General features: G+C 52.6%; 1 protein-coding gene across 2 annotated transcripts; it reads right to left on the bottom strand.

The window, feature by feature from the left end:
• Positions 1 to 483: 483 nt before the first annotated feature.
• Positions 484 to 26,388, bottom strand: Gramd1a (GRAM domain containing 1A). Of its 2 annotated transcripts, none has more exons than XM_059275233.1 (19): positions 26,104 to 26,388; positions 14,464 to 14,680; positions 13,609 to 13,629; positions 12,830 to 12,914; positions 12,586 to 12,689; positions 12,406 to 12,501; positions 11,184 to 11,264; positions 10,451 to 10,563; positions 10,044 to 10,194; positions 9,426 to 9,624; positions 8,734 to 8,877; positions 7,027 to 7,145; positions 6,804 to 6,946; positions 5,534 to 5,637; positions 5,281 to 5,454; positions 5,114 to 5,201; positions 3,869 to 3,976; positions 3,657 to 3,777; positions 484 to 965 (listed from the first exon to the last, which is right to left on the bottom strand). In XM_059275233.1, exons 1-19 carry the CDS (start codon positions 26,361 to 26,363, stop codon positions 873 to 875), a joined length of 2,421 nt encoding a protein of 806 aa, XP_059131216.1. In that variant the 5' UTR covers positions 26,364 to 26,388; the 3' UTR covers positions 484 to 872. The 2 variants fall into 2 exon arrangements, with proteins under 2 accessions (XP_059131216.1, XP_059131208.1); XM_059275225.1 differs by lacking the exon at positions 26,104 to 26,388 and adding an exon at positions 21,543 to 21,663.
• Between the last annotated feature and the right edge of the window lie 216 nt (positions 26,389 to 26,604).

Genomic DNA, 26,604 nt, shown 5'->3' with positions numbered 1-26,604 from the left:
AGAGTGAGATCCAGTACAGGCACCAAAGCTACACAGAGAAACCCTGTTTCGAAAAAACAAAAAACAAACAAACAAAAAAAACCAAAAACCAAAAAACAAAAACAAAAACAAAAACAAAAAAAAGAAAGAAAGAAAGAAAGAAAGAAAGAAAGAAAGAAAGAAAGAAAGAAAGACAGACAGACAGACTGAGGATGCAGCTCTGTGGTAGAGCTTGCCTAGCAAATGTGGGGGTCTGAGGTTCGGTCCCCAGTCCCCAAAAGGCCACATGTACTGACTTCAAATCTCTTTGATGGCATATCTCAGTTATGGTCCCCCTCCCACGTTGATGTGCCCCCATTGAGGGGCTGTTAGATACGCAGGCCATCTGGGGCTGCTGCTCTGCACTTGACTAAGGCGGACCTGGCATCAGAAGACAGGGACAGGACTCCAGGACCTGCAGCACAACAGGAGGAGGCCCCCATCTGCTCCACAGGCACAGCCATGGCCATTTCCAACCCTTTATTGAGGCTGTCATCCCCAAATAAATATAATACATTAAACCCAGAGATGAGGGTCTCGTGCACCCCAAAAGGTGCCCCCCACAACCCCAGCTGGGCAAAATAAGTTAGTTGGGGGGAAAGAGCCTGCCAAAGGCCAGGCCAGCTCCCTGGCTGAGCAGGCAATGGCAGCTGGATTTGCACACACAGATCTAAAGTGCATCTTGGTTCTGTGGTCCCCAGGTCTGTGTGGCTCTTGGCGGGGCCACTGGGAGGGGCAGGCGGGAACCTCCCGGCGGCGTTCACACCGTGCCAGCAGTGGCTGCCAGGGTTCCGTGTGTCCTTCTGTCCATTTGGGGGTACGGCTTTTCGGTACCCTTCCCCTTTTCGGTTCGCTCAGGGGAAGCTATCATCAGGCTGTGGCTGAGTGTCCAGAGGAGGATCCGGGACGGTAATTCCTTGATGTAACTTCTCCAAGGAGAACTTCATCTGCCGGAAGAGGAGGAGGAGGAGGAGGTGGGATGAGCACACTAGCTATGCTATCTCTTTTTTTTTTTTTTTTTTTTTTTTTGGTTTTTCGAGACAGGGTTTCTCTGTGTAGCTTTGCGCCTCTCCTGGAACTCACTTGGTAGCCCAGGCTGGCCTCGAACTCACAGAGATCCGCCTGGCTCTGCCTCCCGAGTGCTGGGATTAAAGGCGTGCGCCACCACCGCCCGGCTAGCTATGCTATCTTGCACGGCCACACTGCCCCACCACTTGATAACCTCTCAAAGTGCAGTCCTGGGACCCAGGTTCAAATCCTGACCCTGCTATTCCTAACAGTGGATACATCCCTTCACTGCTATGGGCCTACTTTCTTGTCTGAAGTACGCATGATTAAGATCCTAGCTTTATAGGATTGTATCAGAGACTAAGGGATGCTAGAGCCTGGCCCACAGTAAGTTCACCAGGTGACCTTGACCAACTGTCTAGTCTTGAACCAAAGGATGCCACACACCTCCTACATTGCATCCGTCTGCTTATAAAAGGGGGACAAGATGCTACTTCTTAAGTCTCAAACGGCTCCCACAGGCTAGTGTGTTGGAAGGTCCCCACCAGATGGCGCTGTTGTGGAAGGCTGTGGAGCCCTCAGAAGTGGGACCTAACTGGTTACTTAGGTTATGGTGGGAGGCATTTGAGAGTCACACCCGAACCCTAATTCCACTTCCTGGTCTGTTGTTCTCAAGCTCCCAGGGCACCCACCATGACGGACAGAAAGAACATCTTGAGCCTAATAAACATTTCCTCCTTTTATGGTTTGGCTGTGAAATGACCCCCACTCTGGGCTCAAGTCCTTGAACACTTAATCCTCAGCTGGTCCGGAGGCTAGCTGGTGGACCTAGGCCACCAGGGTCGGGCCTTTGTGGATTACAGCCTGGCTTTTCTTCAGGTCTCTGTTTCATCTCTACTTCCTGATCCCAATCTAACCTGAGCAAGAACCAAGCCGCTAATGACGTGGACACAGCCTCCCCAACCACCATGACGGACTATATCTAGAAGCCATGAGGTAAAACAAGGCTCCCCTGAGTTGCTAAGCGCTGCCACGGTTGGGGAGGGGGATGGAGAATCAACCAGTTCACCTTGCATCTGCCACATACATCGGTCACAGTGAAAGTAACTTCCTGCTGCAAGGCTGGCTGGAGGATGGTCACTTCCCGTTAGTGGCAAGACAGCCCAGCTATGCCAAGGGCGCTTGCTCTCATTAACTTGTGACAGTGACTTAGGATTCTCAGGAATTTAGGGAGAGGGAAATAACCACGCTTGACCTCAGGATTGGGGAGTCCTGCTCTGCTCTCCGTGAGCGAGGTGACCCTGTCTCAATTTCCTCCCTACTCCGTCCTGTACGCCCCTTCCACTGAAGCATCTCTCTGGGAACTTGGTTTTGGGGTGCAACAGTGGCCCTAAAAACTGGAGTTTTGTTTTTAACCTGTGCTGGGGTATAGAATATCTTTAGTTTCGTTTTGGTTTTCTGCCCCACACCACCCCATACACAACATAAAACCCATGTGTTGTGCATGCTAATCAAGAGCCCTATCACTGAGCCACGCCCCTGCTCCTCCCTGGGGGATTCTAGGCAGGGGCTCTACCACTGAGCCACACCCCAGCCCCTCACTGGGGGATTCTAGGCAGGGGCTCTACCACTGAGCCACACCCCAGCCCCTCACTGGGGGATTCTAGGCAGGTGCTTTACCACTGAGCCATACCCCAGCCCTCACTGGTGGATTCTAGGCAGGGGCTCCACCCCTGGCCATGCCCCAGCCCCTCACTGGGGGATTCTAGGCAGGGGCTCCACCCCTGGCCATGCCCCAGCTCCACTAAACAGTGTTTCTGTCAATCCTCTCATTTCAGCTCCGACGCCCTCAGGGACCAGATAAAGCCGGTCTTCTCCCCATTTTCTCATCTTCCTCCCTATCATAGGCACCCATCCCAGTACCTCACATTTTCCTCAGTCTTCCACAGCTGCTGGCTGCAATCCTCTCAGGCCTAAGGGCAGCACTGTACGGTGGCAGTACAGTCATTGAGCACCTACTGTATGCCTGGGTGGGGCTCACCAGTAGCAAGTCCATGAAGTGTTTACAGTGATTGGCACTGCTCCAAATGGCAGGGCGTTCTCAGCTCCTAAAGGATGGCATTCTCCCGCATGTTCAGAAGATGCAGACAAGGCTGAAATGACTGTCACTCACACAAGGTCACACAGCTGAGTCCAACCTCGGCTGTCTCCTGAATTACACATCAACCTCTTTTTGGAGATGGGACCCAAATGCCCCTGGGAGAGTCACTCCCCTATAAGCAGACCTGAGCCCAAGACAGGCAGAGGACCGAGCCCAGCCCAACCGGGCCACTCTGATCTGCTGGGGGAAGGATGCGCATGTGACCGCAGCAGCTAATAACAGAGAGTGCTATCCTCCGCATGTCCCCCAAACCCAGCCTGCCACCAGCAGGAGGGAACGATTCCTACTACAGCACGTAGCTGGATGCAGCCATGCCTGAAGGACGTTTTTCCAGGATATGACAGTTGTTTTCCTTCCATTCCATGGACCTCCCTAGCAAGCTAAGAGGTCAGTACCAGGACTCGTTTTATCACCGGGGAAACAAAGGCCCAAGAGGAGGGCAGCTTGAGCCCACGCAGCTGCCGCATACCTCATCCAGGAGCTCCACGGAGGCTCGAAGGATCTGCTTCCACTTGTGAACCTCGACACTGTGGAAGTGCTTCTGCAGAGCCAAGATCTCGGCCCACTCCGTGGCTGTCTGGGGGAACTTGCTGTGGAGATGCAGAGTGCACGTGAAGGGGCCTGGCTGCTTCAGTCCACTTGAGCTCCGCCCCTACCCCTGCCCTCAGGCTCTCCGCTTACCCCTTGGCCAGTGCCAGGCTGTGCCAGGACTCAAAGGTGTGGGCCGTTCTCTCCAGAGCCCAGAGACGGTAAAAGAGGAGGGCGTTGAGGGCCATGAGGACGATGAGGCTGCAGACAGAGCCAGACATCAGGGCCTGGGATCAGGATGCTCTCTCTAGTCTGGCTTGGAGCTCTCCACTGCTGCCCCCAACACACTAGCGTAACCATACCTTAAAGGGTACCATGACTACCCACCCTTTTCAGAGGAGAAAAGAGGCTCAGAGGGGTGACTGATATGCCTAGGGTCACACAGCTCATAAGCAGAAAACACAGGGTTCACACTCTGAACTATGTCATGCCTACATGCTTGCCGGCCACACTGAACCATCTTCCCTGGAAGAGCCAGGGACATTGGACGGGGAGAGAATGCTGCAGGGGGATGAACTGCAATACAGGGGTGAGGGGGTAGCAGGGAGAGAATTCAGGGCCCTACCTCACACAGATCCTGCGGAGGCAGCAAGGGGAAGACAGAGATGTGAGAACTGCCCAGGGCGGTGCTGGTGCCCAGCCCTCCTCCACCCAGGACAGCTAGCTCTGAGCCCGGGAGACGGCACGGTTCCTCCTGGGTGACCTTAGGAAACTGAGGCCTCGAGAGGCTGAGTGTGTGGTCTGGGTCAGCCTGAAACTGGGGGAGTCTTGCTTGTTTTTCCTCAGAGTGTTGTGTCTCTCCATACATGCTGTCCTCCAAATGCCTGGTGTCCCTGCCCAAGCCCCACCCAGTCTCAGCCTGGCCATCCTCAGCTTCCTGGAATCTGATTTTGCTGCCATGGTCTCCCATATCAGCCCAGCTCCATCCCTCTGGTCTGATGGCAGCTCTCCAACTTCCCCACCACTCCCATGGGACTCTTGGTCCCTGCTGCGTCTCTGGCCTCATCCAGCTCAGGACTGGGTGTAGAAAAACCAGAGTACTGTGTATCCATGACCTGACTCCTTTTGAGTGGCAAATTCCATATGTTTTGTCTCTTCTTCTAAAAATTTCTCCCCTCATCTCCCATGGTCCCCAGGGTGGCTGCCGTCCCAGCAATAGACTTCTCTAAGACAAATGGATCAGCAAGTGGGGATTCTGCTGGCCACACCCTAAACATGGTCTCATGCAATCCTTCTAAGTTGAGCCCACACCCCAACAAAAGCAGAGGCCCAGAGAAGCCCAGCCCTCAATCCACATCATACAGCCAGGCTGCATATCCACATCAGTCCCTTACTCACACAATGCTGATGAGAACCAGGGCGCTGGGGATGCCTGCCCCGGCGCCCTGATCTATGGATGGTTCCGAAAAGCGAGAGCTGAGGGAACCTGTGAAACAGCAACTTGGGGTGAGCCCGGCACACCTCAGGGACCACCTCCTCCAGCTGCCCACCTCGACATAACGCACCTGAGGTGTGCATGCTGGCCCGGGTGCAGGGGTCCGGGTCTGGGTGCTGAGGCCCATCTCCGTGCCCCCTCCAGCTCAGGGGCCGCTTCCGCCTCCGTAGGCCTGACAGTAGTCCACGAGCATCCTTCCCACCTTCCTCCAGGGACAGCTTCTCTGCCTTGGCGAGTTCTCGCTCTGAGGGACAAGAGCTGGCTCAGGATGTCTGCACCCAGCTGGGCCACAGCCCCTGCCCCACCAGCCTTCAGTCCCCTACCCAGGTGGTGGAAATAGTCTTCAATGCCACTCCACGAGTTCTTCTCAATGAGAGACTTCACGAGGCTCCATGGCTGCTTTCGGTAGCGGATCTCTGAGGACACACTAGGACGGGGACAGGAGGGGAACCTAGGTCAGGTCTTGCCGAGGGGAATCTATGTACCCCAAACTTCTAATTCAGAGAAAGGGGTTTGTCACTGACAAACAGTCCTTCCTGTGGCTCAGGCTAAACACCTCAAGCCTAGGCCTCGGCATCTCCAGCTTTTTCCATCCACACTTACATTTAAATCACACAGTCTTTGCTTTTAGGCTGTCCTGGGAATTGAACTTCCTACCTGCTAAGCAGGAGCTCTACAGTTGAGCCACGCCCCCAGCCCCTCCCTGGAGGATTCCACAGCGGCCCTTTTTTTTTTTTTTTTTTTTTTAAATCTTGTGATGGTCTTCTTGCCCAGGACAGCTTTGAACTCACTCTGCAGCCTTGAAATTGGGATCCTCTGGTCCCAGTGTTCTCAGGGCTGAGATTATAGGCCCTGCTTTCTACCTACAAAACCTATCCAGAATCCACCTACTGTCCTTTATGTTACTCCTAACTGGCTCTGGCCCCTACCTCTACACCTAGACAACAGAGTGGGAGGCCTCTTCTTGGTCCCTCTGTTCCCATTTGTAGCCAGAAGGAGCCTGTATGTGGAGTCCATTCAGAGTCATCTGGGCTCAGAGCCCTGCCCTGGATGCACCTCGCTTCAACAGATGGTCAAGTCTACCACGAAACCTTGCAAAGTTTCATGAACTATCATGGACCTTGGATCTCACCTCCTACTTCTCTACTCCAGCTACTCCCATGCTCCAGCTACTCCCACGCTCCTAGGGCCTTTGTACCGGCCATTCCTAAGGGAATGCCCCCTCCTCTGGTTATTGTGAAATACTCCTTTCTCAGAAGACCCTTCCCATCATCAGAGTCAAGGAACAACCCTCTGCCCCTCACTCCAGCCTCCTGTGACGTAGTGAACTGAGGAATGTTCTGTAATCTCTTAATTCACTGGAATTTCTCCGGTAGAGTTTGGGGGCCCTAACAGAAGGATTTTTGTCCGCTAGGCTTAGAATAGATGTTCAATAAATAATTGAGCACATGGACTATTCTATTCACTTATATACACACTTCTCAGTTCTCCAATGACCCCTGCCAACGGTTGTCCCTGGGGTTACCCTCTGACCTCCACCAAGGTAGGAGGTAGCCCTGGGATGGGGTAGAGACAGGGTACACTTGGTCTCACCGAAGCCGGGCCTTGTTCCGGGCCAGACCCAGGATGCAGTAGCGGTGGGCAGTGTAGAAGTAGTCCTGGTACGGTATGCCCTGGGTGAGTACCTCGGAGTCCACCACACACCCGCCTGCCTGTGGGCCACGCCGGAACAGCGTCTGCGGGGAGCGGAGGGGCAGGAGGAGGTCAGGGCTGCCTCACACATCCAGCCCACCCAGGGCCACCTCACCCTGCCCACCTGTGTCTCCACCACCGAGGCGCTCTTGGGGCCTAGCGGGTTGCTGATGGGGATGGTGTAGGTCAGGACTCTGCGCTGGTGGCACTTGCTGTCACTGCTCCAGGGGCTCAAGGTCACATCTAGGGGAAGAAGGGGGAGAATAAGGACAGTGCTTCCCTTTCTCTGCTGCCAGGCTGTGGAGACGCAGGCTTTCTAGAGGGTTCCCATTCTCTGGGGATCTGTCCCCAACTGCACCACCCTACCCCTTGGCACTTTCCGTTCAGAAGCTAAGACATTTGGACTACAGTGATAACGACAGCTGGGGTACCTCTGACCCAATATTCCTGACCCCTTCTGGAACCGCCTCATCTGCTGCTGAGGCCTTGGCTCTCCAAAGCATTAAATGAGGTAATCACAACCTTTGGGACACCTTTTCCTGGAGGTCTCCTGAACCCTCACACCTACCAGGCCCCACACTGAACTCAGTACCTCTCCAGTCCCACCATCCTTCATGCTCCCAGTGGAGTCCTAGGCCTTGACTTCCCTAATGTGTTACCTCTATTGTCTGGGGTGGAGGTAAGGGCGCGCGTGTGTATTTATGCCTGTGCATGTTAATGAGTGCTGCTGCACATGTGTGTGGGTGCACGTGGGAGCCAGAGAACACCTTGGAGCGTCTTCAGGCACACCCACCTTGTTTTCTTGAAATGGCGTCTGCCAATGGCCTGAGGCTCACCAGCTGGGACAGGTTAGCTGGCCAGGGATCAACCTGCTAGTGATGGGACCAGAAGCATGTGCCACAGTGCCCAACTTCTAGTGCCCAGTTTTTAGAGCTATTTCATTTTTAGTGTTTTGTTGTTGTTGTTGTTGTTTTGTGTGTGTGTGTGTGTGTGTGTGTGTGTGTGTGTGTGTGTCCACGTGAGTGCAGTACCTATGGAAGCCAAAGGTATTGGATCCTGCTAGAGTTACAAGCAGTTGTGAGCAGACCCATATGGATGTTGGGAACTGAACTTGGGTCCTCTGCAAAGTAGTACATGCTCTGGACCTCTGGGCCATCTCGCTAGCCTCTTCAAAACATTTTTACTACATCTATCTATCTATCTATCTATCTATCTATCTATCTATCTATCTATCTATCTATCGGGAGCATCTATCTATCTATCTAGTTATTGGGGGAGCGTCTATCTTTATATCTATCTATCTATCTATCTATCTATCTATCTATCTATCGGGAGCATCTATCTATCTATCTATCTATTGGGGGAGCATGTGTACCAGGGTACAAGTGTGTCAGAAGAGCTCTTGAGCAGTTCTCTCCTTCCACCATGTGGGTTTGGGGTGGGTACTGAGCCATCTTGCTGGTCCACTACCTGACTTGAATGTGGTTCTGGTACAAGCCTGGGCCTTCATGCCTGCAGAGAGAGCACTTTAGAGACCGTGCCATCTCCCTAGCCCAGAGCTACTGTCTTCTAGTCTCCTGAGGATTGTGTCCAATTTTACTTATTTCTGCCTGCTCAGGGTTCTACCCAGGAATAATACCTGGTTAAAATCAAGCCTAAACATACGCTATCTGCCTCAGACATTCCACTGTTCCCCAGTCCCTCAGGAGTCTAAGGAAGCAGACACCACACTTCCGACCACTAACTTGATTGGTTGGAATCTTCGTGCAGCAATTGCTCAGGCACTTGCCTTGTAGCAACTGCACGGTAATGCGGGCACTACAAGCCTGACCTGTGAACTTGCACTGCTGCAGGAAGCCCTGGAGGAACGGCGAGTCCGAGAAGAGCATCTGCTGCAGACGCTCAGCACCCACGTGGAAGACGGAGTTGATGAGGAGACGGCCAGAGAGGTCGGGAAGCAGGGCGGCCAGATCACCTGGGAGACAAGAGGCTCCTCATTATGTGGGTACACCCCTCCCTTCCCCTGGGCCGACTGTCCCTCCTCAGGCCTCCAGGGTGGAAGGGCAAACGCATCTTCTTGAAAAGAGACACTCAGGAACCTGGGACAGTACTCAACCCTTCCTACCCACTAGATTAGTGTCACGGTGGGCACACGCCCCAGCCCAGCCAACAAAAGCCACCACAATGGCATCCACTGGCACAGACTCCTATGATCAACTGGAATCATTTGTCATGTCAAACCAACTGAGGCCAAGGCTGGGACTTTTGCTATAGTTACTGTGCCGTACATCGTCAGGTAGCCAGGCCTAGGGCTCTGTCTCTGTGCTCACAAGAGTAAAGTCTACCTGAAAAGCAGTATAGAGACAATGAGGCCACATAACCTTTAATGCAGGGCTCAGGGCACACCGTTTGAATGACATCCCTGGCCACCTGCATGTCCTGCCCTGTGTACCAGTGCCTCCCCTCTTACTGGCCCCTACTGGGGCATAACCAAAGCGGATGAACTGGGGCCACCTGCCTCACCTTCCTCCCCAGTGGATGAAGATGAGTTACTGGTGTCTGTCAATAGTTCCTCTCTGGACAGCAGATCCAAGGGGCCCAGGGACGTGGGCCCATCTGGTGGGGCTGGCTCAGTACTTGGAGGTTCTGTTACTGGGGTCACTGTCTGGCTGGAGGAAGCATCCAGCTGACTGGCTGTCGGTTCCTCCTTGTCCTCCTCGGCCTGCAGAGAAGGGCTCCATCCAGCCTTCTCAGACCTCGACTCCAGCCCAAGGGTTCCCAGGGGTCAGCGGGTTTGATAGACTGTTTTAGTGACCGATTCTGGAGACGTGATGTCTGTACCTGGGGGCTCCTGGCTAGTTTGGCAGAGGCCTCAGGATCACGCAGTGATGAGGGCTTATGCTGATGCCTGGCCTACAAGCTATACCACCCACCTGTCTCCTATCCATCTATCTCGCTCCCCTGTGTCCTGCCTTTCCTCCTACTCTGCTACATTCCCCTGCTATCTACCTTGTCTGTCCTCCCCTTCCACCCACCCCCATCTCATCCCTCTGCCAAATTCCTGCCCTTCTATGGATCTTCCACGCTCCTTCCTCCATTCCCAACCGCTCCATCGCTCTCCACAAGCATCCACTTGCATACCCCATGGTCTGCATCACTGCTGGCCCGGGAGAGGTTCGGGGTGACCCGGCCACGCCTTGAACCCACAGGGCTTGGCTCCTGGCTGCGGTCAGCCGCCCCTGAGGGGGTGATGTCGCTGAGTGCAATCACATCTCCTACCTCTTTGGGACTCCTGCAAGGGAAAAGAGGAAGTGGGAGATGGCTGGATCCTCAAGCCTCCGTAGGCTACACTTGCTGTGTTCTCCTCCCACCCTCCCCCGACACCCAGCTTTGCACAGTAACCTCTGACCACCCAGCACTCAGGAGATCTAGAAAAAGTTACTTTACTCATGTCTATCTGTTTGTCTCTGGACAACACATCCAAGGGACCCCGACGTCCCTCAGAGACTCCCAACATCGTTTTGAGCCACCTTCCACCTCCAACTCACCCAAGACCATTCAGTTGCAAGGGGCAAACATAGTCTTCATCTTCACTGGTAAGGCCCAGCTCCGAGCCATAGCACTGATGGACCAGGTGCCAAAGCTCTCGGGGACTCAATGTCTAGGCATAAGGGATGCAAGGTTGGCATCTTATTCCCACAGCCGAGTCCCAGCAGCTGCCTTGGCTTCCACAAAGGAGCAGCATGGCCACCCACCCCAGAGCCCCCTCATTTCCATCCTGCTGCATCTATCACTAGCCAACCTGTTTTTGCAAAGCCTGGGCCCTGGGTGCTACAAGCCACACCTTAGACCTCCTGAGTCCATGATGTGCGGGCCAGGGAAGCTTCCCATTTTTACTGAGAAGGATCTGGGGACTCAGGAAGGGGAAGTCACGTGCTCAAGGTCACACAAATGACCCACAAGGATTCAAACCCAGCCAGATTCCAGAAGAGCCCAAGCTCTCGCCCCCCTATGCTATCCTGTCTCCATCCTCCTCAGCAGCCATGGCCTTCCCACTGCCCACGGATCGACTAGGCCACAACGACAACGAAATAATAGCAACTAATGATAACAGGCAGGGCTGCGGCAGCTGCTGGCATTCTTACAACCTCTGAGCCAGTGCTAACTCAAAGCAGATATTAGTGCAACGCTATCAGGATTTCAGGACGAGATGTGCCCAGTAGCCCCTTCAAGGTCCCCCCGGTTAACTCCATCCTCCACCCTGAGCTCAATCACGCCCACCTTTTCAAGCAGCGCATTCTGCCAGAGGCGGAAGATGAGGAGGAAGCAGCGATCACGGGCCCCAAAGGAGGTGAAGAAATGCTGTAAGGAGAGAGATGTGAGAGCAAGGAGTGGAAGGATGGAGCAGGGATGCCCCATGGTCACGGCAGAGGGAAGGAGGTTTCTGGGAGGTCTCTTCGACATCCCTTTGAGCTCCCTTCCCCATGCCTGGAGCTGAGACCACCAAGCCCAATGTACTTTCCTAGCACTCTCTGTTGTCAAGGATGTCTAACTCCTCCAGCCTCAGGCCGACAAAACACAAAGGGAGGCCTGCTGCCGAGTCTTTCCCTGGTCCTTCCTCTTTCCTGTCAGGACCTGGAGGGACACAGCTATCTTTCAACAGAATGGACAAATGCCAGGTGTGCTGCTGTCCCAGCACTAGGGAAGTGCAGGCAAGAGCTGGAGTTTGAGGTCAGCCAGACCCCATTTCAAAAGCAAACAACAGAAAGGTCTAGGGGGCTGAAGAGATGGTTCAGAGGTTAAGAGATGGCTTCCTGTTCTTGCAAAGGACCAGAGTTGGGTTCCCAGCACTCACTGCAGGGGGCTCACAACCATCTCTAACTCCAGTCTCAGGAGATCTGATGCCCTTTCTTGGCTTCCATGGGCACTGTAGGCATGGGGTATATGTATATAAGCAGGAAAAACACCCATACACACAAAATAAAAAGAAACAAATATTTTAAAACAAACAAACAAGCCTTTAGTCCCAGCATTCAGGAGGTAGAGGCAGGTGGATCTCTGTTAAGTTTGAGGACAGACTGATCTACATAATGGGTTCCTGGATAGCCAGGGCTATAGAGAGAGAGAGCCTGCCCTCCCCCCACAAAAACAAAACAAAACAAAAAACCAAACAAGATCTAGGAAACGGCTCAGGGGTGGAGTGTTTATCTGGCAGCTATAAAGGCCTGGATTCCAATCCCAGCTTTGGCTGGGTGGGGGTATCTGAATTGCAGGATTCATGGGAAATTGCAGGATCACTGTGCTGCAGGACATCTATGTGAGGGGACATTGCATAGGAAAGAGAAATGCCCGTCAAAATGAGGGTCATAAGGGCTGGGAGTTAACGGGCCAGGTGCAACACACAGACAGACAGGGCTCTGCTCTGACAGGTGTGTCTGGGTGAGTTGGGGGATCCCTGCGGTGATCCTGGCACGTGGCTCCCCACGTCAGGTCCATCACTCACCTTCTCACTCTCAGTACAGATCTGAATGGCATTGGGGATGAGCTTAGCCGTCTTTTCCTTCTTCAGACAGGTCACTTCCTTCAACTGGATGGAAATCTAAAGACAGCACAGGACAGTGAGAAGAGCCGGAAGCCCCGCCCATCCGGAGGCCCCCCTGTAGCCACCTGTGGCGCAACTCACTGTGGTCTCCCAGCGGAAGATGTTGCTGTAGAAACAGATCCAGTTCTCGGAGAGGTAGAGGCGGCCCTGGAGGAGGATCTCCCGCTGCAGGGCGCAGGAGTAATCTGAGAGTGAGAGGGAGAGACGGGCAGACATCTGAGTCACACATGCTGTGGCCGGCAGCGCACAGGCCAGCAGGGAGGCAGGAGGGAGGGCAGAGCCATGGATCCAGGTCAGAAACGGGCTGGGGGAAATGGAGACTCACCCACGATGAGGCGCTCGGCCTCAGGGAGTTTGCTGAACAGTTTTCGGAAGTCCTCATTGCGTTGTTTGTATGTGGGACTCAGCATCTGCCGAGAGGTTTGGGAATGGGAACCTGAGTGCAGATTCCAAGCCCCTATTTGGCCCCCGAAAGCTTTCAACCCCTCTCCATCTTCTCGGCCCTTGGGGCCTCTCTGCTCATAATACACATATCACCATAAGGTCACCTGCCACTTCCTCACTTTTAAAAAATTTATTTATTTTATGTGTATAAGTGTTTTTCCTACATGTATGTGTGTGCACCATGTGTGTGCCCAGTGAAGGTAGAGGCCAGAAGAGGGCATCTGATCCCCTGGAACTGGAATTACAGGCAGTTGTGAGCTGCCACGTGGGTGCTGGGAATCAAACCCGGGTCCTCTGCAAGAGTAGCCTGTGCTCTTAACCACTGAGCCATCTCTCCAGTCCTTACTTACTGACATCATACATGAGCTAGGCTCTGTGCAAGGTACCACCACCTGCATCAGTAAATCCTTCTCAATTCCCAAAATCCCTTTGGCCTTGCGAGACTGGGCTGCTGCTTCTCAGGAAGGGAGAGGAAGGCTCAGATAGGTTAAGTGACTTGCCCAAGGCCACTTAGAGAGCATAACAGCAGGCATTCCATCTGGTGTGCTACAGAGGCATCTCATGTGCATCTGTAAGCATCACCCACTCCCTGACCTGGGGCTCCCTGTAGGCAGACAGTCCCTCCCATACCTTTATCAAGCCCCATGTGCAGATACTCACACTGTACCAGCTCTGCATCTTCTGCAAGAAAAAGAGGTAAGTCAGGAGGAGCCTGTAGTTCGTTTTTTTTGTTTTTTTGTTTTTTTAAAACTCTTTTATTCTTTGGGGGGGCCTGCCACCCAGTTCCCAAGTAAATACACAGATATTTGTTTTTACTTATGAATGCCCAGCCTTTGCTTGGCTTATTTCTAGCCAGCTTTTCTTTTTTTGAGTGGTTTTTTTTTTTTTTTGGCAGGGTTTCTCTGTGCAGCTTTGGAGCCTTTAATGGAACTCGCTCTGTAGACCAGGCTGACCTCGAACTCACAGAGATCCGCCTGCCTCTGCCTCCCAAGTGCTGGGATTAAAAGCGTGCGCCGCCGCCACCACCACCACCACCACCACCTGGTGTCTAGCCTGTTTTTCTTAACTTAAATTATTCCATCTACCTTTTGCCTCTGGGCTTTTACCTTTCTCTAGTCTAAATACCTTTCTTTACTTCGTATTCCATGTCTGGCTGTGTGGCTGTGTGGCTGGCCCCTGGTGTCCTCTCTCCTTCTCCTTTTCTCACTCTTCCCTCTTCTCTTTTCCTCCTCCTATGTATCCTCTCTGCCTGACAGCCCCGCCTATCCCTCTCCTGCCTCGCTATTGGCCATTCAGCTCTTTATTGGATCAATCAGGTGTTTTAGACAAAGTAACACAACTTCACAGAGTTAAACAAATGCAACATAAAAGAATGCAACACATCACTGCATCATTAAACAAATGTTCCACAGCATAAACGAGTGTAACATATCTTCAACTAATATTCCACAACAAGACTCCTTGTGTTTTCTGCCCTTGCCTCCCTCTCCCAACCCCACCTGAGCTCACACCCACCTTACTGTTGCGGATGAAGTTCCGGCTGCCCAGGCTCTGGGTGCTGGGGGTCCCAGGCACACCCCCCTTCTCTGAGGAGCTATCAGACCCCTTCTCCACCATGGTGCCTGGTTCTGGCTCAGGAGCAGGTGGAGGCCGGCTTGGGGGCAAAAGCTGCAGCCGTTTCCGAAGAGATGGGGAGCTGCTTGGTGAGCTCCGGCCAGAGTGGGGTGTGGTGCTAGGAAGAGAGAGGAAGGGGAGTAGGTGGGGGAAACAGGCCAGGGGCAAGGATGAACCTGATTTTGAAGGTGCGTCCATCATCTAGTGGCTCTGCCTGCCCACCCACCCACCCATCCATCCATGCACCCATCCATCCATGCATCCATCCATCCATCTATCCACCTGCCTGCTGCTTATCAGTCCGTCCATCCATCCATCCATCCATCCACCAACGTTGCCATCTACCTATCAGTCCTTCCACCCACTCATCCATCTGCCAAACCTAATTTACGCATCCTCTATCCACCTATAGCCTATCCACCCACACATCCACCTGCCACCCACATACTACCCGTCCATCCATCAATCCATCTATCCTTCTACCCACCTCTTCACCCACCCACTCACCTACTTCCTGTATCTCTGATCCTAGAGCCTGTCCCTGAACATCCCTGTGCCTCTGCTGCTTCACCGTGACCCAGGGAATGGTGACCATACATCTAGTTGTTTGGGGGATTAAATCACCATGGATTCAGGGGATTGAAGTCAGGATGTCAGGCTTGCATGGCAAATGTGTTTACCCAATAAACCATTCCACTAGCCCAAACCTGATAACTTTTAAACATTATCTTACTAATTCATTCATAAAGCAAACCTTCACAAACAAATGACACTCAAAATGCAAATCTTTCTTTTTAAAGTGTTATTTATTTTTATTTGTGTGTGTATGTTGTTTATGTGCATCAGATCTCCTGGAGCTTGAGTTACAGGTGGTTGTGAGTCACCATACAGGTGCAGAGAACCGAACCCAGGTTCTCTTAAAGAGCAAGACAGGCCACTGGGAGCCATGTCTCTAGCCCACACAGCATCTTTTTTAATGCCTTTCCTTTCCTTGCCCATATCTCTAGTCTGTCCACAATCCCACCACCTCTAAACCCTACTTCCATTTTTCCTTTCATTACCACGTCTCTTTGTTCCAGCCTCCATTCCTTCCCCCACATAAGCCACAGAAGTTTTCTTTTCGTTTTCTGCTCCTGTCCCCTCCCCACAGTCTCTCCTCACCTCCAGCCTGGGAAGCTGGTAACCAGCTGAGTCAGTTCAGGGTTCTCTAAGCCTAGACTTTGATGTGACTAGGTCCTGTCACTTCCCTGCCCCATGTCCCTCCTGGTTGTTCCTCTTGTTTTTTAAGCTCCCAGGATCATTCCTACATCAGGGTTTCTGCATCTGTGGTCCCCTCCATCCGAAAAGCCCACCCACAGCTTCAGCCAAATCTCTCATCTCTTCATTCTCCACCCTCCTCTTCCAAGGTCCCTTGGAAGCGGCCCCTCCCCCCTTCACTCACCCACACTATCTACACTCACCCTGTTCATTTGTTTATTCAGTTTGCTTATTGCCTGCCCTAAAGCGTGAACTTGAGGAAGTCTTGGTTGCTATCTGTATCCCTGGCACCTGAACTAGAGACAGGGCACACAATTAATGCTTAATAAACACTGTGGGACTGAATGAACAGTCCTGAGCTGGCTGGAACCAACTCTGACAGAGACCTGAAATACAGCTTGGTTCTGGTGAGTTCACCTCCTGCCGGAGGCAAATGTTAAGCAAACAGAACATTCTGGCAACTGTGCAAACACTAACTGTAATACGGGCAGTGGCGGTGAGTGGCAAGGACTTCAAAGGGACATTATTGTTGACTTCTTATCGGGATTATGTCAAGCACTCCAAGCAATTGATTTTTATCATTGCTCAAAAACACTGTGCTTGGTCCCGTGACCATTCAGCTTTACAGTGGAAACTGAGGCTACAAGCGAGACGCACTGGCAGAGGGAGGCACAGCTGGTTTCTGGGAAGGATTGATCTATTTTGGAGTGCAAGAGGCATCTCCTCTTTCAAGAAGTTTTTCAGAATTTGGTTCTCTCCTTCCACCATGTGGATCCCAGGAATCAAACATGGGGGGGGGGGGAAGGGGGCTGGGTTTAGCAGCAAGCTCCTTCACCCACTAAGCCATCTTGCCACTCCCAGGATGTTTCTTCAAATGTGTATCTCCTTTCTGTAATCTTTAGTACATGCCGGCCCCTCTGGTCCACAATGTCCTTGCTCTTCTTTGCCCTACCTTGGTTTTTTTTTTTTTTTTTTTTTTTTTGCTGAGCTGGGAATTCAATTAAAAACCTGGTATATGCTTAGTGGACATTTACCACTAAGCCACCCCCCACCCCCATCCCTCACTGAGGGACTCTAGGCAGGAGCTCTACCACTGAGCCACACCCCAGCCCCTCACTGGGGGATTCTAGGCAGGGGCTCTACCACTGAGCCACACCCCCAGACCTCTTTTACTTTATATTTTGAGGCCAGGTCTCTCATTAAGTTGTACAGATTGGTTTTGAACTCACTCAGTACTCAAGGCTGGGATTGAACTTTCAATTGTCCTGTCTCAGCCTCCTGAATAGTAGCTGGGATAACAGGCCTGCGCCACCATGCCTGGGTGGGGTTTTTGATAAATTTTTTTTTTTTTTTTTTTTTTTTAAAGCCAAGGTCTGGTTGGCTTTGCTTTTGTGATCATACCAAGAAATCACTGAGAAGCTGTAACAGGCTTACAGGCCGCACTACTGTTCCTTGGCCTTGAAAATTCTTACGCACACTTCAAGACTCTGGTGCACCCCCTCCCTTCTGCAGGTCTCCATACCCTACGGGGCAGCAGTCATCCAGCTGTGACTTTTCTGTAATGACAGTTCCATGGGCTTCTAGGGACAAGCCTTGGAGATGTCTTAGTTCCCACTCTGCCCTAGCCCTGCTTGGATGGGGTGCAAGAGAGGGAATCACATGATTCTTATAAAGTAAGTTCATTTTAGTAAATTATGTGACAAAGTAAAAGACATAAACAGTGGCCTGGGCCATTACCTGTCCCCCTGGGCCAACCCAGTGCCTCTGGTCACTGTGCTGTGGTGTCTGAACTCAGTCTGTTCCAACATACAGCCCAAGAAAACCTATGGCCACATGGGGCATGTCAAAGCCTTCCTGGTACTCAGGTTTTCCCACTCTCCTTACCCCAAGAAATCCCACAGCTCTTCCCTGGCCCTCATTGGCTGAGCTACCTCTCCCCTGGTTCCTGCTTTCCCCTCTCCCTTCTGCCCATATGCTCTTTCCCCCTGGATATAAGAGGAACTCACTCTTGTGCTCAACAGACGTATCTCCATGCTGTATTTGAAATCGTATAGCCCCTTGCTGACCCCTCACCTGCTCTGTTCTCAGAGCACCTGACAGCGACAGGCTGCCCCTGGCTCCGCAGCCTTCTCCACATCGCCTAGCCCATGAGTAGGCACCACCAAGACGTGAGCGAAGCGACCATGCTTGCTAGTTCCCTCCCGGAGCTGGATTCAAGCACACTTGAACTCAAAGACTCAAAGGCTTCCAGTCTTGGAGCCATGGATGCCTCCCTGGGGGGCGGGGTCTGCACCTTCCCCAGCCTCGCTTTCACCTGGCATTCTCACCTCCTAGTGCTACTTGGAGGCGATGTGACAAAGAAGCCATGTGTAACGGCTTTCCCTTCCCACGGTTGAAGAAATGGAGTGGTAAACCTGCCACCAACCTTCCTGGAGCTGTCCAGGAAACTATGCTGACCCCGGAGAGACCTCAGCTGGTGCCATAGGCCTTCCTGTCGCTGCAGCTGAAGCTGGAGACACAGTGCAGGCAACAGATTCCAACTATCTGCCAGCTGGGACTGGCTGCACTAACCAGGGGGCCAGAGCATCAGAAAAAAAGCCACAGAAATCAGGACAATAGCCTTCCACCTCCTGCCATTGCAATAAAGCGGCACAGTCCCCAGGACACTACCACCAACAGCACCAGGAACTTGTTTGAAATGCAGATTCCGGCCAGAGGTGGTAGGAATGCACTCCTGGTAATGCAGTACTCCAGGGCTGAGGCAGGAGGATCACAAGCTTAAGACCAGCTTAGGCTGAATAGCAAGATTCAGTCTTAAGAACCCCAGAGTTGGGGGTGTGTAGCTCAAGGGCCTTGAACCCACTGGTGAGGGCTTGGGGGCATGGCTCATCAGCAGACTGTCTAGAAGTCAACAGAAGCCACCCATCAGGAGCTGAGGGTATGGCTCTGGGTTAAGAGTACTTGCCTAGCATGTGCAAAGCCCTGGACTCCATCACCAGGATGGCCACAAAACAAAACAGAAATGTAAATTCGAAGGCTCTCTTCTGCCCTCCCCACCAGAAACCTGAACTTACAATTGAATACACACTGAATCTTGACAGAATCATTAGCACAGTGAGGGTTACTTAAGTGAGCCAGACTGCGAAGGCTTAGCTGGGCAAGGCTCCCCGAGGCCAAGGGCTGAGGACAAAGAACAGAGCTGGCAAAGTGTGGGAGAAGACAGTGTGAAACACACTCGGGACATCAAGTTCAGAGCCAGGACTGAGGCTGGCAGGTCTGAGACTAGCGGATGGCCAGCAGAGCTGAGGAGGGCACACAGGCTCCCAACGCGGGCCTGAAGATCCTGGGCCACCGTCCTGGTTCTAGGGAGAAGGTGACCCTTCCCTGTGGCCTCTTCTCACCTCTGGCCTATTCTGAAGCCCCAGGTCTACTGGAGGGAAGGCAGGAGGCACAGACAAGCCAAGCTCATCCCCCAGTTCCTGCTCCTGGGTGGGACAAAAAGGAAGTCCTCAAGGGCCGGAGGCAGAGCCCTAGGAGGCAGAGCCCTAGGAGGCAGAGCCCTAGGGCGGCCCAAGCCTGTCAGCTAGTCCTGGCAGAGGGAAGAAGGGAGGCGTTAGGAGTGGTGAGAGGAGGACCGTTATGGGGCGGGGACTAAGGAAGAGATGGGTTTCCCTTGTGCAAGATGCTCAGGCCTCCTGGGCCTCAGAAACTGCTCCAGACAGAGGAGCAAGAACACACAGGTGTGTAGGGAGGGAAAGTTGGCTGGGGATACACAGTGTCATTGGCAAACCTGGCTGCAGGTAGGAGAAGCCTATCTCTCCCACCTGTCTGTCACATACATAAACAACCACAGCAGCCGGGTGGTGGTGGCGCACGCCTTTAATCCCAGCACTCGGGAGGCAGAGCCAGGCGGATCTCTGTGAGTTCGAGGCCAGCCTGGGCTACCAAGTGAGTTCCAGGAAAGGCACAAAGCTACACAGAGAAACCCTGTCTCGAAAAACCAAAAAAAAAAATAAAAAATAAAAATAAACAACCACAGCATTGTAAGTATGTCATATTCATACACAAAATGTCAGGAAAATTACACACGCGTAGGTACACACACACACACACCACAAACATGCTATAGTCACACAGAGCCCCAGAAGGAATTCCAAATTAAGAGAAACACAGTAAGTTCAAGATAAATTAGCTTCACATATACAGCCACAGGAAAGTTTTAGAGAAACACTGAAGACCAGAACAACAGCAAAAGCCGCAAACCTACACACACATCACCTAGCCACAGCACACAGTGACCCAGACATACATCCCTAAGGTAAGTTAAGTCATCTGGTCAACCTGCACATCCTGCCTCTCCCTCTGACTTCAGGGTGTTCATCAGGCAGACAAAACACAAAGGCTAGTTCCCAAGGGATGAAGACTGGAATTGTCAGCTGTCACAGTGACAGAACCCTGACATTCCCATAGCCATGGGGGACTCAGGAATAATGCAGATAGTGAAGTGAGGCCTGGGCGGACTTTACAAGGCAGTTAAGGTTACACCCAAGGCCCCAGTTGGGAGGGTCCTCAGCCAAGAAAGCCACAAGGGGTCTCTCTGTCTCTCTTCACAGACAAAGCCACAAAGGGCCTGAGAGGCACACAGAATCTCCCACACACCCAGAGACACGCAACAACGCCACAACTGGATACATAGGAACCTTCCCACGGATGCCACAGACACACAACAATGTCACAGGTGGACACATACAATTTCTTCTTGTCCACCGAGTCAAAAGACTTTCAAAGGTGGATGACAGGCACACAGCCGCAGATTCTCAACCACATGCACACATACTAAATCACAATGGGGGCTCACACAGCAGCAACGCACAGAGACCCTTGGAAGCACAGGTGTAATTCATGGTAAATTACAGGCAGAGCCAGCCAAGGAATATTGTAACTTCTGTACACTTGGAGCCCCAAACCCACCTCAAGACACTCCAAAGTCACAATGAGGCACAACCTCAGAATGTGTAATTTGCACATGGCGCCACAAAGAAAATGAGACAGGCCTCTCACACAACCATGGCGGGTCCAGAAGCCCCAGATGCACTCAACCCGGTAGCCGTCACACAAGACGATAGGTAACATGCAGAGAGCCACACAAACACTGCCCCAAAGCATCCCAGCTGTTACACACACACACACACACACACACACACACACACCCCACACTCAGAGCTCAGGCACTTCCAAGACACAATCACAAACGGAAAACCGCGGGCACAGGGAATGAAGCAGGAGCGGGGGTTCAGGTTGGAACACACACGACCCCCACCCCGCCTAAATCTCAGACTCAAAGAAGCTCCCTCCCCCAGCTGCCACGAAAAAAACGAGGACCACCAACCCGAGGGACTGCTGGGCCTGCCAGTACTGAGGGGGTGGGGCTGCTCGCGGTGGTCCCTTCATCTGGAAGCTTGGTCGGCCCTCATCAAGAGGGACGATCCAGGCCTGGGGGAGCACCCGGCTGCCCGTGCGCGTCCCAGGCCGGCAGTGACGCCCCAAGCTCGGGCCTCGCCGCCGGGCTGCAAGACCCCACGCACTGCGAGACACGTGTGTCCACTCCCGGTCCCCATCGGGGTCGCTCCTACATGCACGAGCTTCGGGAACCCGCTCCAGTCCCCTGCCCGGGCCCGATCACGCCGCCGTACCCGCTCCCCACCCCGAGATCCGGTCCTTACTCGAACATGGATGCGGCGCCCTGGCTGCAGGGCAGAACCTAGCCGGCTGCGCTGAGCTGGGCCTCCCGGGCCTCGCCTGCCTCGGCCGCCGCCCCCACCGGACCCCGCGGCCCGCACAAAAGGCCGGAGCCGCCGGAGGCCGCCGCGGCGTCAGCGACACCCCCTTCCTGCTCCCGCCCCGCGCGTCACGGCGCCGCCCCCGCCGGGAGGGGGACCTGGACGCAGAGCGCGGGCCTCGGCCTAGAAGGCTTGGGAAAGAGTCCGGCTGGGAGACCTGCACCGACCAGTGGACAGAAGACAATTTCATTAAAATTAAGCAGCCTGGGCCAGGCGTGAGAGCGTACGCCTGACATCTCAGCACCCGAGAGGCTGAGGCAGGAGGATTGCCGTGAGTTCGAGGCCAGCTTGGGCCATATAATGAAGTTCAGGCCGGACTGGAATACAGAGTGAGAACTTGTCTTCGAAACAAACAAGCAAACCAACAAAAGGAGTCTAACCGCCCTGTCTTCCCCGGCTTAGAAGAGTCCCCGGGAGGAACCGGAGAGGCGGGGTGGAGAGGTGGTATCAGGCTGATGCTGGGAAGAGCAGGTCTGGGGCGGAAGTTTGGGGGAAACCGCAGCTGGGGGGCGGAAGGCCTCTGCCTCCTCTCCCCACCCAGTCCTCCAGCCTCAGTTCCTGCCTTAGAAGCTTCCACTTGTGTGGGGACTTCCCCAGCCTAGTCCTGCAGCCCAAACCAGACTCCAGCCCACCCCTGAGAGCCTGGGCAAGTCCCTCAGGCCTGGGGAGCCCACTGCTCGGAAGCAAGGGGTTTCCCCCAGAACAGCGCAGGGGCAGGGCTCATCAGCACTTCTGATACTGGGAAGCTTGCCTAGCCTCAAGACGGGAAATGACCATACATTGCAGTGTAGGATGAGTTCTCGTGCCAGCCAACCCTGCACCCACTCTGCAAGCCAAGGGTGGTTGTCCTGGCTGGAGAACAGTGTGAACCCTAGCTTTGGGACCCAGATGGCCAGCCCAGGGGTTTCTCCCGACTCCTCCCCAGCCTCTGGTCCAGCTGCAGCAGACCTGGTCCTGCCTTGGTCAGCTTCCATTCCTGCCCCCACTCTGTTGCCACTTGCAGCCAGAGAGCTCGTGAACAGCCAAGTCCGTCCCTCGGCTGTAATATCTAAGTGCTCACCTTGGTGTCCAGAGCCCTCCTGATCCGGCCCCTTTCACCTGTCTGACCTCTTGCCTCCTCCTTTGCCTCCTCCTTTGCTCATTCCAGGAGTCAGCCTGCCTCCCTGCCCCTCCCACTTGCCTTCGGCCTCAGGACCTTTGCACTGCTAACTGACCCTTCTGCACTAGGAAGCTCTTCTTGTACGCCTCCCTTCCATCCTTCCGTGTTCGTTGCTCGTTTTATACTTCCGTTGCTCGTTTCCTCTTTGAAAGACATTTGCTTTGGTGGTGAGGGCGTGGGGGTAGGGTGAAGAGAGGGTCAGGTTTTCATTGTGTAGCCCAGGCTGACCTCAAACTCACTGTGTAGCTGATGCTGGCTGGCCTCGAACTCCCCCCTACCCTCCCCACAGACAGGGTTTCTCTGTGTAGCCTTGGCTGTCCTGGAACTCGCTCTGTAGCCCAGGCTGGCCTCAGCTCACAGAGATCTGCCCACCTCTGCCTCCGGAGTGCTGAGATTAAAAGTGTGGCGCACGCCTTTAATCCCAGCACTCGGGAGGCAGAGCCAGGCGGATCTCTGTGAGTTCGAGGCCAGCCTGGTCTCCAAAGCGAGTTCCAGGAAAGGCGCAAAGCTACACAGAGAAACCCTGTCTCGAAAAACCAAAAAAAAAAAAAAAAAAAGTGTGCACCACCATGCCTAGAAACCTTTCCATTTTTAAGTAGAGAACATTTATTTATGTTAAATGGCCATCTGTGTCCCTACCCATATACATTAAGTATGCATTAAAAAGTCTCTTTAATTTGTTTAAATATTCTGAGTTATATCTAAGGACAATGGAAAGTCATAAAGGGTTTAAGTGGGAGATTTGCATATCAAAAGATCACTCCGGACTTCTCCTTTTGGTTTTGGTGGTTGGTGGTTGGCCATTTTAGTTTTTTTTTTTTTTTTTTTTTTTAAGATGAATTAAAACTGTTAAGCTGATGTGGTGGAACAGGCGTTGGAGGCACTTGGGAGGCAGAGGCAGGAGGGTTGCTATGAGTTTTAGTGCAGCTTGCTCTACATAGAGAGCTCAGGTCTGCCAAGGTTATATAGTAACTGTCTCAAAAAAAAAAAAAAAAAAAAGAAAAAAGAAAAGAACAACAAAGGCAGGATTTTGGAGGGAGGGAAGGACTGACTAGCTGTTAAGTCCCATGCTATGGTGCTGTCATCCTCGCACTCTGGAGGCTGAAGCAGGAGGATCATGAGTTTGAGGTCAGCCTGGATTATCATGCAAGACCCTGTCTCAAAAACCAACAGTCTGAAGAGCTGACTCCATGGCTATGAGCATGTACGCTTTTGCTGAGGGCCTAAGTTAGGTTCCAGTACAGACACATGCATGGAACTCCATCTCCAGGGGATCCAGCGCCCTCTCTGGCCTCCACAGGAACCCACATGTGCATGCACAGATACACATGCAGACACTTTTTTTTTTTTTTTAATTAAATACACACTTAAAAACAGATAAACTTCAACAGCCCAAGCGCCTCTTTTCTCTGCCTGAGCACGCTGAGTACCTACTGCCTTGAAGTCAGTGTGGGTCCCTCCTGGGCAATTTTGCAACATTGTTATCAACAAGCCAGCCTACTTCTTAGTGTCTTTGAAAGAGGTACACAGCCAATCCCTATTGTATCCTTTTGCAGGCTGTTTTTCCTCCTGCTTTTCACCCTTGTTTCTGAGACTTCTGGGTGGGGCAGACTCTGCTTCCTCAACATTGGTTCTTCTTAACCATCGTCTGTGGCTGGGCGAAACCCCGACACATGCTCCTTTCTATTCAAGGCCAGTCAGTCGGGTTCTTTCCTTTTCTGCCCCTCTGCCCTTGAACCTTTTAGTTTGCATCTCCAGGGGTAGAGGTAGTTTTCCTTTGCAGAAGTTTTGTGTTCTGGCTGGTTTTGTGTGTCAACTTGACACAAGCTAAAGTCATCCGAGGAAGGAGCCTCAGCTGAGGAAATGCCTCCATGAGACCAGATGTAAGGCATTTTCTCATTTAGTGATCAATAGATGGCCCAGCCCATGATGGGTGGTGCCGTCCCTGGACTGTTGTTGGTCCTGGGTTCTATAAGAATGCAGGCTGAGTAAGCCAGTAAGCAGCACCCTTCCATGGCCTCTGCATCAGCTCCTGCCTCCAGATTCCTGCCCTGTTTGAGTTCCTGTCCTGACTTCCTTCAGTGCTGAACAGTGCTGTGGAAGTGTGAGCCAAATAAACCCTTTCCTCCCCAACTTGCTTTTTGGTCATGGTGTTTCCTCGAAGCAAAAGAAACCCTAAAACATTTTTGTTTAAATATTTTTCCCACCTGTCAGCCACAGCAGGAAATAGCTCTTGTGATGGCTGGTGGCACATTTAGAAATATGTCTTGTCCCTGGAGATGCCGGAAACCACACTTATTCTCACTTTGCCTTGTTCATGGTGTTATTTTCAATTTTTAAAAGTGAATTTTAAAAACATTTTGTTGTTTTTGAATATAGGTGTGTGTGTGTGTGTGTGTGTGTGTGTGTGTGTATGTGTATGTGTGTGAATATGTTGCATGTGATTGAGTCCAGAAGAGGACAGGCATCTCATACCCTGGTGTGGAGTCGTAGGTGGCTGCAAGCTGCCTGATGTGCGTGCTGGGAACCTAACTCAGGTCCTCTGCAAGAGCAGTTCATGCTCTTAGCCTGTGGACCATCACCCCAGCCCATGTTTAATGTCAGCCTATTTCCTTGTGGGCACCAAGTTCTGTTTACAATTTACCACCTTCATTTCATAGCCCTAATCCAGGTCCTGACTCACAGCCTGTGCTAGTCTTGCTGGCAGCATGCATTTAGACCCACAGCCACTGCTCCCAATGCACATTCCTGAGCTTTGCGGGGCTGTGATGGGTAGTTTTGCTGGTTTCATTGGATTGATGCACATCCAGAGCGCTAATGAGTGCTGTGTCTGGGAGTGCATTTCCAGAGTCGAGAAGAGTAGCCTCGAATGTGTGTAGCTTAGTTCTGAGCTGGGGGCAAAAGAGAAAGAGAGCATGGGGCTGGTATTCCCGTCTCTCTGCTTCATGATCCTGAAAGATGTGAGCAGGCAGGCAGCCTCCTTCCTGCTGCCACAGCCTCAAGATGCTCCTCCCACCATACCTTCCTTGCCATGATGGATGGTGCCCTCAAACAATGAGCCCAAACAAACCCTTCTGTAATTTCTTCTTGTCAGGTATTTGATTACATGTAAAAGAAACATAACTAGTATACATGTCTATTTCATAGCTTCAAATCTAGACTCTGTGGGCTCAGGCTAGACTCTAATTGCTCTTCAGCACACCAACCAAAAGGAGCCTACACTTGAGCTTAGGTCATAGGAAGAGACAAGACAAAGAAGGCTCCCATCCCATTCCCGAGTCTGACCTGTCCTGAGATGGACACTCCAGGTCCTGGGTCTTCAGTCTCTGAAGGCGTGGTGGATTTGGGGTGCCTGGAGGTGACTCCACATCACTAGATGGAGTTATGTGAATAGCAGGCACCCCCAAGAGCCTCCAGGATTTAGGGGATAGGTCCTGGACACACTCAGCCTGTGTTTGCTGCTCAGCTGGAGAACCAGGTGAGCCCTGGTCACCACCCTGGGCCCCCTGGGGAGCCCAAGGCAACAGGGGCAGGAGTTCAGCCATGAGGAGGAATTTGGACAGCAATGTGGCCCCTAGGGGAGAACAAGAAGAGGTAAAACAGAGCCCCTGTCCAAGTACAATTGGGGGGGCATTATGGCAGAGATCTGGGTGAGACTCCCACCCCTGCTGACATCCTACCATCACGACTCCGAGCTCCCGTTTCTTTCTTGGCATACTAAAGGCCCTCTAGAGATAAAATATCCCCGAATGGACAGCCAGTGCTGAGAGCCATGCAGAGCCCAGC

The sequence above is a fragment of the Peromyscus eremicus genome, chromosome 1 (genome assembly GCF_949786415.1).
Source record: "Peromyscus eremicus chromosome 1, PerEre_H2_v1, whole genome shotgun sequence".
NCBI classification, from domain to species: Eukaryota; Metazoa; Chordata; class Mammalia; order Rodentia; family Cricetidae; genus Peromyscus; species Peromyscus eremicus.
This window is presented reverse-complemented; position numbering and strand designations above follow the sequence as displayed.

Excerpts from the sequence above, each read along its gene's own strand:
- Gramd1a (XM_059275233.1), bottom strand. The coding sequence starts at position 26,363 with ATGGCTGAACTCCTGCCCCTGTTGCCTTGGGCTCCCCAGGGGGCCCAG. Across the intron at positions 13,630-14,463 it reads ACTTCATCCGCAACAGTAAG|AAGATGCAGAGCTGGTACAG; the intron begins GTGGGTGTGAGC and ends TTTTTCTTGCAG. Across the intron at positions 12,502-12,585 it reads TCTTCCGCTGGGAGACCACA|ATTTCCATCCAGTTGAAGGA; the intron begins GTGAGTTGCGCC and ends TGCTGTCTTTAG.